We start from the raw sequence: 18,983 nt of genomic DNA on the forward strand, positions 1-18,983 counted from the left end.
TTGGGGGCCAGCTCCTCCCTTAAAGGGAGGAGACAGGCAAAAGGAGGAAGTAGGAGGGTGAGTCCAGAACATTTGTAAAAACAGAACAAGGGGCCTGTGAGGGGCAGCAGCTAATGTAACACTGATAAGCAAGTTCATGTGCAGTGTGAGCATATGCATGCAGGCTTGCACACATGTGTCTATGCATGCATAAATGTCAGCATACAAACGTGTTTCTAGGTGAACATGTGTGCACATGCATGTGAACATACACACATTATGTGCATATATATGCATGCAGATTCATGTGTCCATGCATGTATACATTTGTATACCCATAAATGTAGAATTGTATCTGAAAACATTCACTGGGTAATTCTGTAGAGGATTCCTTTTGGTTGGCTGGTTGGCAGTGTCTCAAATATCACCTGTTTGAAGAGTCAAACCAAGCAGGAAGTGGAGCAGACAGGGATCAAGGACTTCCCGCCTCCTGTAGGACTCAGCCTGGGTCAGACTGTAGCTGGGACTCCTGCTGGTGCTGGTGGAGGTCTGGGATCCCAGGGTCAGGTGTTCTTGGCACCTCAAACTGCATGGGTCGGCACAGCATGTTCCAAGAGAACCCTGCACTTAGGCAACACTGTCTTTCAAGTTTTCATTTCTTCTCTCACTTGAATATTGTGCTTCCACAGACCGGCCTCCCACCAGCAAGGTTTCCCAGCAGCCTCCGGTGCCCCCACAGAGACCGATGGCCGCCCTCCCTCCCTTGCCGACAGGCCGGAATCACTCAGTAAGCCTTCTCCCTTTCTTTCAGGCCACTTTGTATCCACAGCAATTGTTTCATTAGCAGACAGAAAAGGAACTAGACATCTTTACCTGATTCTAAATTTGTAAGAAACGGTTACGCCAGGGAAAAGGCAAGCCTGCATGCTCCACTCAGTGGTCTGATTTTGTGGTGACACATAAGCAGTGTCTATTTATGTCGTAAAGTTTATTGGCATTTTTTTGGTACCATAAACAATATGAACTGTGTGTTTAATGAGGGACCCGCCTTCCAATATTCATCTATTTAACTGTGGGAGAACTGAGTCTGGTTCGGCATCTCGTGGTGTTGTCTAGGTTCCCAATCTAGGCCTCCCTCCTGCACGCAGTATTGCGCCACCTGCTGGCCAGATCTTGAAATTTCAGGGATGACTGCTTTCAGGCAACAAAATTTCCAATGCAGTGAAGCCAGAGGGAAACAGTGGTAGCAGGCCCCCTTTTCCTTTCCTTTCAGCATTCAGTCCAGCTGCTATGGAGCTCACACAAAGCTAAAGGAGTCAGTATCTGGCAATGTGCTCTTTCTCCAAGTGGCCAGGGCACGTTAACAACTGTGACAAGTGTCCAAGTGTCAGGACCAGAAGGGAAGATTAGGATGAGAGGAGGGCCCTGGCAAATACAGAGTCCTCACTGTAGTGAGGACCTCCTTCTCAAAGATGGCCCCCTCCTGCTGGCACAGCACTTTTGCAAAGGGGCTTCATGGAGCCCCATGTGTCTACACAGGCATTTTGTTTTTGAAGTCTGGAGAATTTCACCTCCACCACTGGGAGGCAGAATTTGCCCATGACATTAACAGATATTGATTGGGCAGCTACTACACACCAGTGTTCTCTGTGCCAGGAGAAGAATATGAGCAGCCCAGAATGCCCTGACTTTCATGAAGTTTTGATGATAAACAAGTAAATAGATGTAGAAATGGTTTGCATATATTGTTAGGAAGGCAGAAAACCAGGTAATGTGACCAAGGGTACCAAACTGACAGAAAACAGAGAAAACATCCCACTCAGAGGAAACACAGCCACAGAGATGTTCAAGAGTATGTATGGGCTCTGGGTTTTGTGAGAACTATAAGGAGACCCTTATGTAGGGATCCTATGAGCATCAGAGAAGAGCACACAAATTCCTTAGAAAGGCAGGCAGGAGCATCTCATGTAGGACTTCACATGGGGCTTGGGTTTCATTTCTGATGTGACTAGAGCCCCTGGAGGCCTTGGCAGGAGTTTCTGCGTGCTCCTTTGCTGTGCAGAAAGCCCTTTGCATGAGAGAATGAGGAAGCTCAGAGAGGAGGTGACCTCGGCAGCTCAGCTGACAGAGGGGATGGTGAGCTGCCGGTAAGACCTGAAGATGGAGAAAGGGGAGCAGGTGCAGACAGACTTGGAGAGACAATGCCACCAAGTCTTGCTGAGGTATGTGGAAAAGCTTCCAAACATTTGTTTGTTTTGTAATTTCATGCAGCCTCTGTCTCCACCCCAACCCACCCATGAAGAACCCAGCAGAAATCGAAACCACAAACCAGCAAAGTGTAAGCCTAGGGTTGCCTTCTGCCCACTGGCCCACCTACCTCATCCCCAGCCAGTAGCTTTTTTCTTTTAACTGACGTCAGCCTTTTCTACTCCAGTGCCTCCTCCATCAATAGACAGAAGCACAAAACCTCCCCTCGACCGCTCATTGGCGCCCCTTGACCGAGAGCCCTTTACACTAGGTTGGTATTATTCATATTTTATGCATGATAATAATGGCTACTTTTATAGCGAGCTAATGCACTTTTTTTTACACACCATATCATTTTACTACTGTGTTGTTGTGAGAAGCATCCTCATTTTACAGAGAAAGAAACTGAGGCACAAAGCAGTAACTTCCCAACATCACTCAGCTACCACATGATGAAGATAGAGACCTAAAGCCAGGTCAGCTGATCTGAGATCCCCTGCTCTTAGTCTCTGGGCTGGGCCTGCTCCACCACGACTGTGAGTTGTGTGTACTTTGGCCAAGTCACAGAAGGAAGTATCCTGGTACCCAGGGAGGAATGAGCTGAGAGGAAGAGCTCTGGGAGAGCTGTTATCAGCTGTTTGGGTTGCTACTTCTTGGCTGCTGACCCAGGGGGTGTTTTTTGCTTAGGGCACAGTCTCACAGTAAGGAGGATGTTCTCTTAGGAGAAAGTGTTTTCTAAAATTTTAAGTACCATCTGATGTCAAAATTGCACTTTACCATGGATGTGTGCAGTTGACAAACACTATGGACTTTTCTCATAATTATGATTCCAGCTACCTTGATTCTAGCTACCCTTACATAGAGTTGTTTTCTAAATTCAGCTCTGAAATTTAGCTACCATTTATTGAACATCTAGTATGGGTCAAGCACTTTATATCCTTAGGTCAAGCCAATGAAGAGAGGTTGTTATCAGCCCCACCTTTAGATGAGGAAACAAGTTCAAAGAGGTTGAATGATGTGCTCAATTTGCATAGATAAGTTAAGATTTTCAAACCAAGTCTTTTGGACTTTGAAGTGGGTACTTTTTTTTGGGGGGGGGGGTTCGAGATAGGGTTTCTCTGTGTAGCTTTTGCACCTTTCCTGGATCTCACTCTGTAGACCAGGCTGGCCTCAAACTCACAAAGATCCACCTGCCTCTGCCTCCTGAGTGCTGGGATTAAAGGTGTACACTACCAACGCCCGGCAGTGGGTGCTTTTTTGTATCCTAGCACATGACACTGAGGACCTGGGCTTTGAACCTCCTAAAGACTGGGTGGATCTTGGCAGAAAGAATCTAAACTAAGTAGAAATAGAATCCAGGTCTCAGTTCCATCCTTTCTTCTCCCCAGTGGGACTCTGAACAAAGCCTTTGTCTTTTCTTGGCCACAGTCTTCTCCTTAGTTGGCCAAACAACTTTGAGATCTTGGATTGGAAGCTTCAGCTTGCTGTTATTTCCCTGATGCACATGTTAGCTCTGCTGATTCATGAGAAGCTGTGCTATCCATTGAGTTTAGAGTTCATTGTAGAGAGCTGTACACATTATATAAAAAGGAGCCAGGTGGTAGTGGCGCACGCCTTTAATCCCAGCACTCAGGAGGCAGAGACAGGTGGATCTCTGTGAGTTCGAGGCCAGCCTGGGCTACAGAGTGAGTTCTAGGACAGCCAGGGCTGTTCCAAAGAGAAACCCTGTCTCAGAAACAACAACAATAACAACAAAGTAGATAGACTTGACCTGAACTCTAAGCCTTCTCACTACCACGAGCAAGGGCGTCAGGAAACTGGAATACTGCACATTCATCTTCAGACACACAAATCACTCCTTTAAGTACTTTTCTACTTTTGCAGACATTTTAGAAATAGCATTTCCCGATGATACAGGTTTAACTTTGGAATTGCATCATTGTCCAGATGTTGCAGAGGAACTAACTTCTGCTAATGCTTAGACTCTGGCCATAAAACTCCTAACATGCCCAGAGTATATGCATATTAAAAGCTTGTTATTTGGTTGGTTGGTTGGTTGGTTGGTTGGTTGGTTGGTTGGTTTCTTATGACTCAAATACTTTTTGACCAAGGAAAATCTACTCTGACCAAAGAATGTTAATTTACTTTTGGGGTACCCCTTTAAAGAAGGTGTTCAATCTCAAACTCTAAATATTTCCTAAACTTCTGTGTGCCATGAGAATGCTCTTCCCTTGGCCAGTGAGTTATTCAAAGAAGACAATTTTCTTAGACCTTCCTGGGTCCACCATGAACTCAGACCTTGTGTGATGCTGTGAATATGTGATTCCAAGTGGACGGCATCAGCATGCACCTTAGGGTGCTAAGTATGGGAGGGTGGGAAGAGAGAGGAGCTAGCCAGCCAGCATTTGTCAGCACCCACCTATCCTGTCCCTGGCCCTCACAGAAAACCTACACTAACTTCACAGCCGTGGAAACTGAGATCCAACATGCTCAGATACTATCAGGCCTGCTTCTAGATCAGCTAGAACCTCATTAATAATGTTTTTATCACATAGAAAAACAAAAGATCACCTAACCCACAGGGTCTCAGATACAATAACCTAAGTTGTTTTGAATAACTTGGCATTAAAGAACCCTCATGGGTATAAATACATGGCCTCAATACCATCTATTCTCAAAAAAATCAAACAAGTGAGCAAACAAAAATCACTGTCACTGCCACCACCACCACTACCATGACCATCCCCACAATGACCACCACCACCACCACCACCATGACCACCACCACTGTGACCACCACTGCTATCATCACTACCACCACCACCACCACAACCACCACCACCACCATAACCATCACCACAATGACCACCATCATCACTATTCAAATTGTTTCTGATACACCAGGATGGTCTCTTAAAACCCTTGTTCCCAAGTTAATAATTTTTTCAGAAACCAAATACCAAGTTCAGAAACATAATACCAAGTGTTTGAAGGAAAATTACTCCTTCATGACACACAGATTTACTTCAAAAATCAAAATAGGCTGGACAACAGATGCTTAAGCAATGAAAGAAAAATAAAATCCCAAGAAGACATCAATCCATGTGATGCTCAGTTATACTAAGTCACACGATGAAAAGAAGCACAGACCCCCACATCCCATTAGCATGTACACAGCTGTGTGACTTGGACAAGCCAGGCAGTATTTTTAAGCCAAGAAGATCAGGTGCTCTGCAAAAGATCCTTCAAGATCTGAAGTCCCAGCTTGAAGTCAGTCTTCCCCAGAGACCCAGACATAGTGTTCATTAGAACCTGTTTCTCAACCTCACACCTGTCGCCAATTGAATGTTCTACTCTCTTGTTTCCAGGAAAGAAACCAACATTTTCTGACAAGGTAAGCTGTTTTTCTGGTTTGTTTGTGGTTTTAGTTCTTATTTTGATTTTTTTGGTCTTGTCCTTATTCTTTGGAAAGTGCTGGACCCTCACACATCTTCTCTAATGTCTTACAGCCCTCAGCCCCTGTGGGAAGGTGAGCCTCTACTGTATTGTATCAAGCCCCAGAGTTTCCCTGCAGCTCTCTGCCCAGTTAAAGTGGTTTCTTACAAATAAATCCTTTCTCTGTACACTCAGCAGGACTCTCGGGGATCATTTACCCAAGATACAAAAGCCTCCTTTGCCACCAGCCATGGACAGACACGAAAGGAATGAGAGGAGCGGACCCTTGACAGCAAAGAAGCCACCAGTTCCAAAGTAATTGTCCTGTTCCACTTGGAGAAGGTCTTTAACTACCAGTACTTGGGAGGGCAGGGACACCTTTCCTTGCTGGTTAGATGAAAAGTACAGAGGTCTGTGAAGAGGATGGAATCGAGTTGAGGAGCGAGAAGTACCTAGTGAGGAGCACAGGGTGGCTGCTGTGGGAGACCCTGTCTGAAGCAGGGTCTCGTTTTTTTTGTTGGGCTTTCTCTACCTCTGTTGGACTGAAGCCTGAACAGCACAGATGCTGTATTTGTCGCTTTTTTTTCATGAGAGAGCAGAGAGGAAGGACTGAGTGGGGTGTTTCTAGGCCAACATTAGTCTCTTTCTTACAGCTCAACCACTTTCCCAACCACAAGAGACTGAGCTTGGCTCCAGCAGCTTTACCTCTGCTCCAGTAAAATCATGGATGGTCTAGTTACCAAATGACACAAGTGTGCCCGGGTTTGTTGTGGGCCAGCCAGGCTACTCGGGGAGGGAACAGTGAGGTTCTCATCTGTCTATCAAGATTCATAACCACCACCCTGGCTTGGCTATTGTGAGGATTTAGTCAGGACTAGGGCTAGGGTGTGCCAGGAAAATTCTCTATCATTGACTTTCATAACATTTTAATGCATTATTTAACAAAACGGGAAGAAGTGAAGGATGATGGGAGAAACATCTGGCATTAGCTATTCAACAAATTGTTCTTCTCTTTCCTAACTTCTTTCCCTCTCTCCCAGGAAGTATAGATGCCTCTGCAGCCCTTAGATAGCTATTGTCAAAGCTGTTGGATTGGCTTGTTCTTCTGTGCCAATGGCCTATTGGAAAAGCCCAGAATGGGGACTTTGCCAACTGTTTTCTTATTACTTGAAGGGCAGACCCTGTGGTGTCTGGTTTAAAACCTCAGCAAAGAAGAATATTACTGAAAATGTTTTTATTTGCTTGGAAAAACATCTACTCAGTGAAATTTAATAGCTACTAAAAGCTGACTAAACATATATATATATATATATATATGTATGTATAATTATGTAATTATTTGCTACAGTAGCTCTGTAGAACAAAGGTTTGCCTAGCTCAGCTTGCAATGATAACAGAGCATCCTGTGGCCAAATTTCCCTTCTCTCCTTCTCCCCAGCATTTCTGCTGGCATTTGCAACTTCCCCTTGGGCCTCAGTTCAGTGGGTTTTATTTCTCCTTGTGCAAGATACTGAAATTATCTCTGGGGCTGGCTCTTTGAAACTCTTGATGTTCACTTCTGTGCTCTAATTCATTTCAGGCATGGACGGGGACCAGACAGAAGAGAGACTGTAAGTGTGAAATGTCACTTAATAAATGTTTGGCACAGAGGCTACCAGTGTAGGGGCTGGGGAGGAGGGACTCCATCTGCCCCTCCCTCATCTGAAGTCAGGTAATGAGAGCAAGACCTCCAAAGAGTCTGTTAAATACCAGTGTCTGCAGCTTTACTGAGTTCGTCAGGCTGAACGGCCTTGCTCCCGTCCCTCTGAGAGATCCCGGGTGGCTGGCTTCTTGGCAATCTCATTCATTCCCAAGGGTAATAGCAAGGAGACTGGGGCTCAGGGATGGATGAAAGGGTCAGGAAGATGCTGCAGAGTCTAAGTCTCACACGAAAGTTTCCAACCTGCCTCTTCTCCTTTGAAAACGTCCACAGCTCACAAAAGAGAGGGTTAGTGTTGATAGATGCTACTTTGATGATAAGTTAATATCTCTTACTATTTTTCCCTTACAGGATGAAGATGATGGTATGTCTAGAGATCTTTTTTACAACCTATTATCATTTCTTAAAACTTCCATTCTCTCATTTATTTCTGATCAGCCATTTAAATAGAATTATTGAGTATGGAACTCAAATATCAAATTAACATAAACAGATATATATATATATATATATATATATATATATATATATATATATATATATATCATTCGCTACACCTCATGGCTGTAGTAAAATGGAATCACTTGATTGGTGATTTGGTTTACCAAGGGAAACTTAGGTTCATGTGTTCAGAATACCCAACTGTGCAGAAAATTGCATATACATCTTGATAGAAAAATTTTTAATATTTTTACCCTCTTACATACATGGGTACAGGATGAATAACTGTGAATAAACAAAATAGCATATAGTTTTGGCTTGCAAATGACAAAATTAAATTGTAAATCATCTCTGAAATTCACAAGTTTCCCATTAACAATTTTCTGCCAAGTAAGTAGTTCAAAAGTAAAATTAAAAATCTACTATAGAGGGACTGGAGCGATGGCTCAGAGGTTAAGAGCACCAACTGCTCTTTCAGAGGTCCTGAGTTCAGTTCCCAGCACCTACATGGTGGCTCACAACCATCTGTAATGTGATCTGGCGTCCCCTTCTGTATACATAATAAATAAATAAATCTTAAAAAAAATCTACTATAGAGAACAACAATTTTAAGTGCATTCCAAGGTGGTAAATTATCTAGAAAAAATATGAAGTAGATTATCTTCTTACTATTTGCTAATTATATCTGAACTTTTGGATTTTTGTCTCTCCATATAAACTGGTTTTGGGTTTGGGTTTGGTTTAAACTGGGGAGGTACTCTGAATGTCCAGATTTGAATTCGGACTATTCATTTTTCTCTTCTTCCCCACAGTGCATCAAAGACCTTTGCCCCAGCCATCATTACCCACTATGAGCTCCAACACATTCCCTTCAAGATCTGCCAAGCCCAGCCCCAAGTACACATTCCCATTGTCTCACATGCCGGGAGCCTTCTCAGAAAGGTTGGTGGTTGAGTCACTCAGTTCTAACTAAGCATAATGTCTGGGGCTTGTGTTCTAGCTTCATGTCCATTGCTTTGATAAATTCTCTGACAAAAAGCAACATAGCAGAGAAGGGGTTTGTTTTCTTTTACAACCTAAGGTTCTAGTCCAACACTGCAGGAAAGCTGAGGTGGGAACTCAAGTAGCTAGTCACATCATATCCACAGTCCAGGGCACAGAGAAATGAATGCACCCATGCTATCTGCCTAACTTTTTCTCTGGCTGGCTTTCTTCATTCATATACTGTCCAGGTCCTAGCCCATGAAATAGTGTACTTCCGGAGGGCTGGATCCTCCTACCCCATGTAATCATTAAGACAATTTCCCACAGATCCACCCACAGGCCAATGTGATCTAGATAATTCCTCAGTTGAAACTGTCTTCCCAGGAGATCTTAGGCTGGGTCACATTTAAAAGTTACAACTAAACTGTTCAGGTTAGCATTGTGGTAAATGCCGGATAGCTTGAACAAGAAAGAAATGAGCCATTGGGCAGAACTATCTTTCCATACAAGGGAAATGAGCTTGGAGGACAACCTGAAAGCTCAGTTGTTCTTGGAGTTTCTGAGCTTGAGGAGAGTGGAGGCTGACTTGTCTCAAGATTGTCCCGAGGTATGGACATGTTGGCAGAAAACGGTGGGTGTTTTCACTTGCTGATTTCAAACAAACAAACATCATTAAGAAACACAGTTAACTGAAGTTCTTGGGAGTCTCTCTTTCATCTTGGATGGCGAAACAGAGAATGTGCCTTGCACATGACAGGGGCCAAGCACCCATGCTCGGGACCTGTCCTCAAAAGGATTGTTTTCTCTAAAACTAGAATTTCTCAGGCATAATAAGACCATGCAGAAACAGAGCCATGGCCAGGAGAACTGAGCACAGCCCAGACCATCCTTGCCCAGGCAAGCCACTGTACTGCCTCAGGCTGCTCCCAGGGCCTTTGACCTGCTACTCCACCAACCCTTTAGTATTCAAAAGAAGCCCAACTTCTCACCCTACATACTGTGTAAAATGGAACCACCAGCACAATCCGTCCACCTCTGCCAACTCTCTGGAGAAATTCTTAAGCCTTCCCTTTGCCCCGAGGTCTTCATGCCTTCTTTCTGTTCATTCCTGCCATGTCCAATTGGGTGCATTATCTCACATGGCTCTAACCACATCTTTTGTTCTTGAAAACTGCCAAGAAGATCGAGTGTGCCGAGCAGATGTTTACTATGTGGGCTAATGGCTGGTGTTGGTGCATCATAGCACAGAGGGAACAGATAGCATTCCAGGGCCTCCACAGATTTCCTTTCCCATCCCAGCCTTGCAAGTGTATCTCAGATGCAGCAGCACCCAGCACTTCTGCCCCCTCTCCCCACCCTCTCCTTGCAGACCAGCATCTCCTGGCCATTTACTGTTCACATGCACACCAATTAGTGTGTCTTCCTTCTTAGCCATTCTATAGACTCAAAGACCTCAAACCACAGCCCCATTTTAAAAGAGACCTTTAAATTTCATTTATGAGCTTTATTTTTATTGTTGTTTGCCTTTGACTTGTGAAACCTGTTAGACTTTGTCCCTCTTGGACACCAGTGAAGTACATCAAATAAGTTCCCCCTTCCATCTTCCATGATGCCAGGGAGGTGTGCTGGGCAGCAATAACAAAGCAAGAAGCACTAATAGTCTTCAACCCAGCTCCCCTGTCAGGTCCCATCATGCCAAGCCAGCTTAAAGCTCGTTCTTTTTCTGTTCCTGCAGTAACATTGGCTTCCAGCAGAGTGCCTCCCTGCCTCCATACTTCTCTCAAGGTTTGTACTTGTTTATGATCTCTGCCTACCAACATGACCATATGTTTACAGTATAATGTGTCTCAAAGCCTTTAGGCAAAGGCTTTTCCCTAAAAGTATATGACTTCTTCATTCAACAATTTAATGTCTGCAAGGTGCCAAGGGCTGTTGGAATGAGACACTACATAAAATCACACACACACAAACACACACACAAACACACACACACACACACACACACACACACACACACACACACACACACCAGCAGCAGCAGCAGCAGCAGCAGACCAGCTTTAATCCCTCATCTTCCCACCCAGTGCTATGTCCCTGATGGTTTGATAAAGAGCTCAGAGCAGTGTTTAACTTCCTTGTCTCAGCAATGAATCTGCTCTCAGGTTATGAATTGGGAAGCATATTCAAAATACAAATTACAAGAACCCAGCCCCAGAGATTCTGAATCAAACCAGATATGGTGGCTCAAACTTGTAATCTCTACATGGGAGGTGGATTAAGAGTCTAAGACTAAATAAACAAATAAAGTGTAAGACCATCTTAAGCTAAAGAGCCAGTTTGCAGCTAACCTGGGCTAAATGAGCTCATGCCTCAGAAAAACAACAAAAGTTTCTGATTCAGTGGGAGAGTCCAGAGGCTTTCCTTTTCCAAAGATGCTGCCACTGAGTGTCTGCTGTAAGTGTTCCCAATGTTCAGTGTGTGTACAGATGCCTGGAAATCATGTTCAAGTGGATCTAATTCAGAAGGCCTGGGTATCACCTGAGACTTTGCATTTCTAGCAAGTTCCCATGGGACACTGATGCTATTAGTCTAGTTTCCTCAAAGGTCTGTGAGACAGGACTGCACTGGGATGGTTTTTAAAGCAAGTGAGCAGTTGATGGCACCCTCTAGTCCAACAGTTCTCCATCTTGGGGGATTGCGAAATCAAAACAAACCAGAAAACCACAGGCACCAGCGGCACTAAAACAGCTCTCTTCTCAAGGCCTTCCCTTTGGCTCTGTGAAGACACTGAGAGCACAGTATCTTTTCACTGCTGCCAGTGTGTGCTCACACATTGTGGGCCCATGTGCGCTGTGGTGGCAGGCATCTATGGAAGGTCTGCTTTTTGCATGTTCTTATTGAGGCACATAGTCAATGTTGCTGTTTTTATAGATGAGCCCACATTATGTTGTATGCACGTTTAGGGGTTTACTGAAATGTCGGGGTCTTTTCTCAAAGTTCCACCGGCATGGTATGGAACACAGCCCAAAGAACCTTCATGGTTTGAAAGAGGAAGAAATTATTTGTCCAACCTCATATTCTTTTTTTAAATTAACTAATTTATTTTACATCTTGGCTGCAGTTTCCCCTCCCTCCTCTCCTCCCTTTGTTCCCACCCTCCAATCCATTCCTCCTCTACTTCTGTTTAGGAAAGGACAGGTCTTCAATGGATATCAACAAAACACAGCATATCAAGTTGCAGTAAGACTAAGCATCTCCCCATGTGTAAAGGCTAGAAGACCTAGTATGAAGAATAGGGTCCCCAAAACCAGTAAAAGAGTCAGAGACAGCCCCTGCTCCTACTGTTAGGAGCCCCACAGGAGGGCCAACCTACACAACTGTAACATATGCAGACTGACCAGGGCTAGTCCCGTGCAGGTTCCCTACCTCATATCCTTGAAAAGATGAATGCCCCTTCTGTCATGGGAACATCTGTGATGGATGCGCTATGAGATGAGAAAACAATGGCCAACGGTAAATTAATTTTCATAATATTTTGCTTTGAAAGGTCCCAGCAATAGACCACCTCTCAGGAATGAAGGTAGAAACTTACCCTTGCCAGTTCCAAACAGGCCGCCGCAGCCTCCATCTCCTGGGGATGAAGAGGTAATACAGCTATTTCTAATTTCTTGCCTTTCTTCCTAGCCAAGGGACCGTATTCTCCCTAGCAAAGGGGCCATAAGAAATGCTCATCAGCTCCTCTGCTGTATTTGTGTCTTGTTAGTTTTGTTTATTGCCATTTAATTAAGAGCACAGCTGTTGCCGGACAGTGGTGGCACACGCCTTTAATCCCAGCACTCGGGAGGCAGAACCAGGCGGATCTCTGTGAGTTCGAGGCCAGCCTGGGCTACCAAGCGAGTTCCAGGACAGGCTCCAAAGCTACACAGGGAAATCCTGTCTCAAAACACACACACACACACACACACACACACACACACACACACACACACACACACCAAAAGCACAGCTGTGAAGCTCAGTGGTCAAACCTTTGCCTCGCATTGGGTGAAGCCCTTTCCTAGATTGACAGCACCACACACAATAAACCAAAACCTGAGGGGAAGATGTAGATGAAAACTAATGTTTTCTTTATTGTTCTTTCAGTCTTCCAGGGGCATTAGGAAATGAGAAAAACAATTCCATTTTTTCATCTATTTCCTGGTTTACAGCCTTGAACAAGGAAGTCTCCTAGTTGCTCCATTAAAACAAATTTTTCATTAAGTATGTTACTACTATATAATAAGCAGAAGAAGTTCGTCTATCTCTGTCTTTCCAGATGAAAGTTTCCATTATATAAGGGAGGCTCCTTCCTTTTGCAGTCAGTGAAATGATAAGGAAGCAGTTTGCACAAAATGCCTTCCATGTAGCCCCATCTAAGTGATTCACGTCAAGAAAACAAATGTTTCAAAGCCCAGAGAACTGAGGTGGTGATTTATGGGAAATATTAGGTTTTTTTCTTTTCATTTCTTTTCACTTTGCTTATGTAAATAACTTACAGTGCTTTTTAAAATGTATTTGCAGACTTCTCTAGATGAAGAGTGGTACGTCTCATATATTACCCGGCCAGAGGCAGAAGCTGCTCTTAGGAAGATAAACCAGGTATCATTCTACAGTTTATTTTTATGCAGTTATAAATGTTAAAGGAGGAAGGGAAAAGGTATAGATATGCACTAGGACTCAAGTGTGAGCTAGCTGCTGTTCCTGCTGCTAGGTGCTGTTCCTTTAAGAGCCATTAGTACTACCATCCTACCCACTAGCATCCATAGACTGTTTCCTCCAAGCCATCACTACACATCAGCTGGCAAATATTAGGCAGTTTCATTAATGAATGTGTCTCTTTTTGGTCAAAGGAATCATGTAGCATTTCAGACATCTTACTCGTTCATCTTCCTCTTAACACTCGGTTACTATTCAAGTTCATGGGAAAGACCCATGTTGAAGGCGTAGCTTCAAAGTCTTCTACAAAGACTATCTTCTAGATAGTCTTAACCCAGGTCCAGTACTGACCCTTAACCCCCAGTCCCTTAACCAGAGATGGGAGAACAACCCTTCACCTTCCACACTGCAAAGCGACCGTTTTCAGTCCCAGCAGCAGGTCTAGTCATCCGTCTGTCTCTTTTAAACCAGGTTTGTGAGTTTGGGGGAGATTGTTTTAATAAATGGGAGTGCAGGGTGGGCCGAGGGAATCTTCAGACTCCCCAGGTGACTCTGAATTCAAGCCAAGCCTGTGACTCACTGATCCAGAGAGAAGTTTCTTTACCAGATATGTTCTGACTGGGTCAATTAAGTATGAATAAAAGAACAAAGGAACATGGTTATTGCATATTGATGGCTAGTTAAACCCCATTCTAATTAAGTGGATAGAGGAGAGAGTGGTTTACGTTAGTTTTACTAATTAGCTCTATTTTAATATTAGATCTTTGTCATGTTTTATTACATTGCAACAATTCTTGTATGAAAATTTAAAGTACAGAACAAATCTCATTTTATAGAGTATTGGGGGAAAGGGTGACAAGAATATAGGAAGTCCATATTCTCTTTTGTTCAGGTCAGAGATGGGTAAAAACTAAATACAACAAATGTGTAGGGTAAAAGGGGGTGCATTTCACAGGCAAAAAGTGTATTCTAAGTGAGGATATACAAAGGAACATTTAGACAATTAACAGATGTGAGCAGGTATCTAGTAAGTGAGCCACCTTATGTCTTATGGCTCTTTACTCACCTACTGATTGTTTTTATTACAGAAAAAAATTTACACTAAGAAGCTTCAAAAGCAGGGTGGTACTGGCACATGCCTTTAATTCTACCACTCAGGAGTCAGAGGCAGGTGAACTCTGTGAGTTCGAGGCCAGCCAGGGCTACAGAGAGAGTTCCAGGACAGCCAGGGCTACACAGAGAAACCCTGTCTCCACAAACACAAACAACAACAACAAAAAGTTCCAAATATGTTAACTTGAAAACTTCAGATGCAACCTCAGTTGTCTTTCTTCACAATCAAAACATCCAAGGTGCCTGGGGTCCCCAGCTGTGAGGAGAACTCAATGTTAATTGACAAGTGGTAGCTTTGTGGGCCCCTAGAGGCTTGTCTCTTACAAGCAACAAGGGCTGCCTTTCACTGCTTCCATTAACAACAAGCACCTATTCTTCTAGGACGGCACTTTCCTGGTTAGAGATAGTTCTAAGAAAACAGTAAACAATCCGTATGTCCTCATGGTGTTGTACAAAGACAAAGTTTACAACATTCAGATCCGTTACCAGGAGGAAAGTCAAGTATACTTGTTGGGGACTGGACTTCGAGGAAAAGAGGTAAGGACTTCATACTTCACTCTTTCCACCAATTTTATGCTGTATAGCAACCATGCAGTTAAATCACATGCTATATAGCAACTATGCAGTTAAATTGCATGCTGTATAGCAATGATGCTGTTAAAACACATGCTGTATAGCAACGATACTGTTAAACAACTTTAGTGAAGCCCTCCACTTACTGAAGGAAAGAACACAAATACTCTGAGTTATTTACTCCACTAGAGGGGTCTTATATTTTCAATCTAAATAATCCAACATCATAGACGTAACCCACTTGTGGTGCTTGGGACTGAACCTGGGGCCTTGTGCATACCAGTCAGGTGCTAACACAGAGCTCTGTTTCTGGTCCTGAAGTGTAACTTGTTTTTTCTATTTTTTTTTTTTTTTTTTTTTTGAGCTGAGGATCAAACCCAGGGCCTTGTGCTTGCTAGGCAAGCGCTCTACCACTGAGCTAAATCCCCAACCCCTGAAGTGTAACTTTTAAAATTAAAAAATAAATAAATTTAAAAATACATTTAGAAAGTGTCAAAGGTAGTATCATGTATTTTGATTTCTTTTGACATAATTTGAAGGTAAGATTATGGTTTCCTATAAAACTTTATTTAAAATGCCATTAGAGGGGCTGGGGAGATGGCTTAAAAATTGAGTACTTGCTACTTTTGCAGAGGACTGAGGATCTTTCTATTCCCAGGAGCCACACTGAGTGGCTAACAACCTCCTGTAACTCCATATCCAGGGGCTCTGATGCCCTCTTCTGGCTTCCATGGGTACCTGCATGCACACAGTACACATACAGACAAGCAGGCACACATATACACATCAATAACAATTAAAAAATTTAATTTGAAATCCCATATAATAAAGCAGAGAAACCTAGAATTATTGCTACAGTGATTATTGAGATGCTTGGGGCATTTATTGCTAACTGAGACATTTGGCTCTGTGAAGATGGCCATATTACCAAAGTAACTTTTCTGTTTGGACAAGTCAACTCTTTGATGTGAATACAACCATTAGGCTGCTTTTGTATACACACACACACACACACACACAAAAAAAAAAAAAAAAAAAAAAAAACCCAGCTGATTGAAACATTAACAGAATGAGAACAATTCACTAATAATTTTAATACAAATACTTTAAATCAGTGACAATGCTGAGTATAAAGAACATGATTTTGCTCAAACATTTAGGCCACCTGTTCACTGTCGACAAAGCTGCATAGTTTCTCCAAAGGCAGAATATCACCTCCCAAGATTTCTCTTGGTCTGACATGACACGTTTCCTTGGAAGGAGGTATCTGAACAGTTTGTCTTGGAACAACTACACAATCCAGGTTAGGTAGAATTTGACTTCTGGTCACATCTAAAGAGATAAGTGGGACCGACTGTACTGAGTGCTCCAGGTTATAGATGCAAAAACTTGGCTACTGAGCCCTCACATTGTGAGTGTGGAGGTGAGAGGGAAGGGATGGTTATACCATGCTAAAGCTTCACTTCTAGAAATGACCCCCATCTGACCTCCTGGTTCCTTACACCTCCTAAGAGTTTGGATTGTAGAGATGTGGGGATACAGAAACCCAAGCAGAAATGAAAATCAGAGACCAATACCAAGCCATGGGTGAGCCACTACAGAAGTTAAAAGTTTTTAGTTAAAAAAACCACTTTTATTTTTGTGTGCACCATGGCACATGTGTGGAAGTCAGAGGACAACTCATAGGAGGAGTTCTCTCCTCCCTTCCTGGGGACTGACTTCAGGTCATCAGGCCTCAAACCACTGAGTCATCTTGCTGGCCCAAACTAACATTGGTATCTCTTACTTAAAATTTGTTGACTATGAGAAAATCTCTAAAGTACTTGACAAATTTTATTTTTCCCACAATTTTCCCAAACTGATTCGAATTGAAAAAAAATTATGAAATGTGCACTGTCCATTCCAATGTTAACTCATCTTCCTATTTGACTTTTCCAGGACTTTCTGTCTGTATCAGATATTATTGACTACTTCAGGAAAATGCCACTGTTGCTCATTGATGGAAAAAACCGAGGCTCCAGATACCAGTGCACGCTGACATATGCTGCAGGGTGTCCATAGCAAGTTAGCCAAGCAAGTCAGTCTCCCGACTCTTGTCAATGCAGGAGGATCAAGCAGCCTTAGGAAGTGGATGAACACTTAGGACTAAAGCAGACCCTCAAGGTGGGCAGAGTTTTGCCCTTTCCTTTAAAAAGTGTTTGAAGATTGCTGAATATCCCATAATTTATTTATTTTCTTCAATGTCTGTGAAGTGCAGACATAATCACGTCCATATATGAAGTCTAAGAGTGAATTGCAGTACTTCATCTCAAGACATGAGATTTTGAACCATCCATCTCAAAATACAGTACTTTACATACTACAGAAATAATGTGGGGCAAGTTTAAGAAGTACTGAAACTGATTGTTTTTTGATCTCACATGTTTTATAATGAAACTTTGTCAGTCCAAGGCAACTTGTTTTTTACACAGCTTAAAACAATTAACTTTCTGAGCATCAATAACTTAAGAGGCTCCAGAAACATAACCCCATTCTTTCTTATTTGGTTTTTCAGGGAGTATTTGCATATATTTTTTATTTGAGATAAATGCATGTTGGGATAACTTCCTGGGATTAAAGTTATCTTTTGCTTTACTCTTTCAGATCCTTAAAACAACTTTATTATTTAGTCCATGCTGTTATATTTTGGTTTTAAAGTAAATGTAAGCTACAAATTCTATAAGAAAACAGTTTTATATTCAGTGATGCAGCTTTGCTGCCAACACGCTGGGGGTTGCTTCTCTATTACAGCCCCCCCCCCCTGTATCTACATCCACAGTGTACCCCTCCACTCCTGTCTTGAAAAGCATTCTCTAATGTTGAAGATCTCCTGGGACAATGGAGCAATGCTTTGTATACACGTGCACACACACACACACACACACACACACACACACACACACACACGCACACGCACGCGCGCACATACGCACACTTCTAGCCCACCTCCCTGCTAGATAAAGCTTGTATTAGTTGACTTTCACTTAGAAAGCTTGACTTTTGATCAGTATGGTCACTTGTTCCTGTTCCTTTGGGCCTGTGATGGTTCATACAGGATACTGAAATCGTGGCTGGGAAGCAAAAGCAAAGAAAGATTTGGTAATCTCCTTCAAGGGCATGCACCTACTGACCTAACTCCATCCCACTGGGCTCTCCCTCTTAAGGCCCAACATTGCTGACTGTTGCCCTCGCTCTGGACCAAGCCTCTAACCTGTCCAAACAGCTCTGCTTTTCTGTCATCAGCACAAATGTGCTGTGAAACTCCTATCTCTTCCTTCTCAGATTGACTTATAAATCATTCACAGCACCTCAATTCTCCTTCAGTTTATAAATCACACTTAAAGCATACAGTTGGGTTTCTGGCTTATGTTGCATTACCATTTTCAACTATATGACATGGGGGTGATGCTTGTTAAGTACAAACTGTATGCCAATGTGAATTTTGCTTTTCCTGGGCTAGCAACAGGTGGCATGAAAGTCTTGGTCAGTCATGTGACCACCAGGGTACCCACCAGTACTTTACAGTGTTATATGTTGCAAGTGTTTTGTTTTGTTTTGTTTTTTCCCTTTTTGGGGGGGTATGGAAATTCAATAAATTAAATATTATCTTGAGTATTTTAAGACAAAACAGAGTTTGTGTTAGGTGACTTTGCCCAATCACAAGCTAAAAGTACATGATCTGAGCATGTTTAAGGCAGGCTAGGCTGAGCTCTGATATTCAATAGGTATTGTCAGTAAATAAATTTTTAGTTCATGGTATTTCTCCTTGCCACTGTAA

General features: G+C 42.9%; 1 protein-coding gene across 2 annotated transcripts in view; it reads left to right on the top strand.

Annotated features, from left to right (window-relative positions):
- The window catches only part of Lcp2 (lymphocyte cytosolic protein 2), a 43,136-nt gene extending 25,386 nt beyond the window's left edge, over positions 1–17,750 (top strand). The window contains exons 8-21 of one of the 2 annotated variants that reach the window (XM_036196620.1): positions 669–766; positions 2,251–2,317; positions 2,414–2,497; positions 5,595–5,620; positions 5,736–5,755; positions 5,857–5,976; positions 7,241–7,271; positions 7,712–7,724; positions 8,614–8,743; positions 10,521–10,570; positions 12,333–12,430; positions 13,346–13,423; positions 14,975–15,130; positions 17,105–17,750. In XM_036196620.1, the coding sequence (XP_036052513.1) occupies positions 669–766; positions 2,251–2,317; positions 2,414–2,497; positions 5,595–5,620; positions 5,736–5,755; positions 5,857–5,976; positions 7,241–7,271; positions 7,712–7,724; positions 8,614–8,743; positions 10,521–10,570; positions 12,333–12,430; positions 13,346–13,423; positions 14,975–15,130; positions 17,105–17,227 (1,094 nt within the window). In that variant the 3' untranslated portion in view covers positions 17,228–17,750. The remainder of the gene's footprint in view (positions 1–668; positions 767–2,250; positions 2,318–2,413; positions 2,498–5,594; positions 5,621–5,735; positions 5,756–5,856; positions 5,977–7,240; positions 7,272–7,711; positions 7,725–8,613; positions 8,744–10,520; positions 10,571–12,332; positions 12,431–13,345; positions 13,424–14,974; positions 15,131–17,104) is intronic. The other variant, XM_036196621.1, reaches the window with a different exon arrangement.
- Positions 17,751–18,983: the final 1,233 nt, after the last annotated feature.

The sequence above is a fragment of the Onychomys torridus genome, chromosome 8, assembly GCF_903995425.1.
Source record: "Onychomys torridus chromosome 8, mOncTor1.1, whole genome shotgun sequence".
NCBI classification, from domain to species: Eukaryota; Metazoa; Chordata; class Mammalia; order Rodentia; family Cricetidae; genus Onychomys; species Onychomys torridus.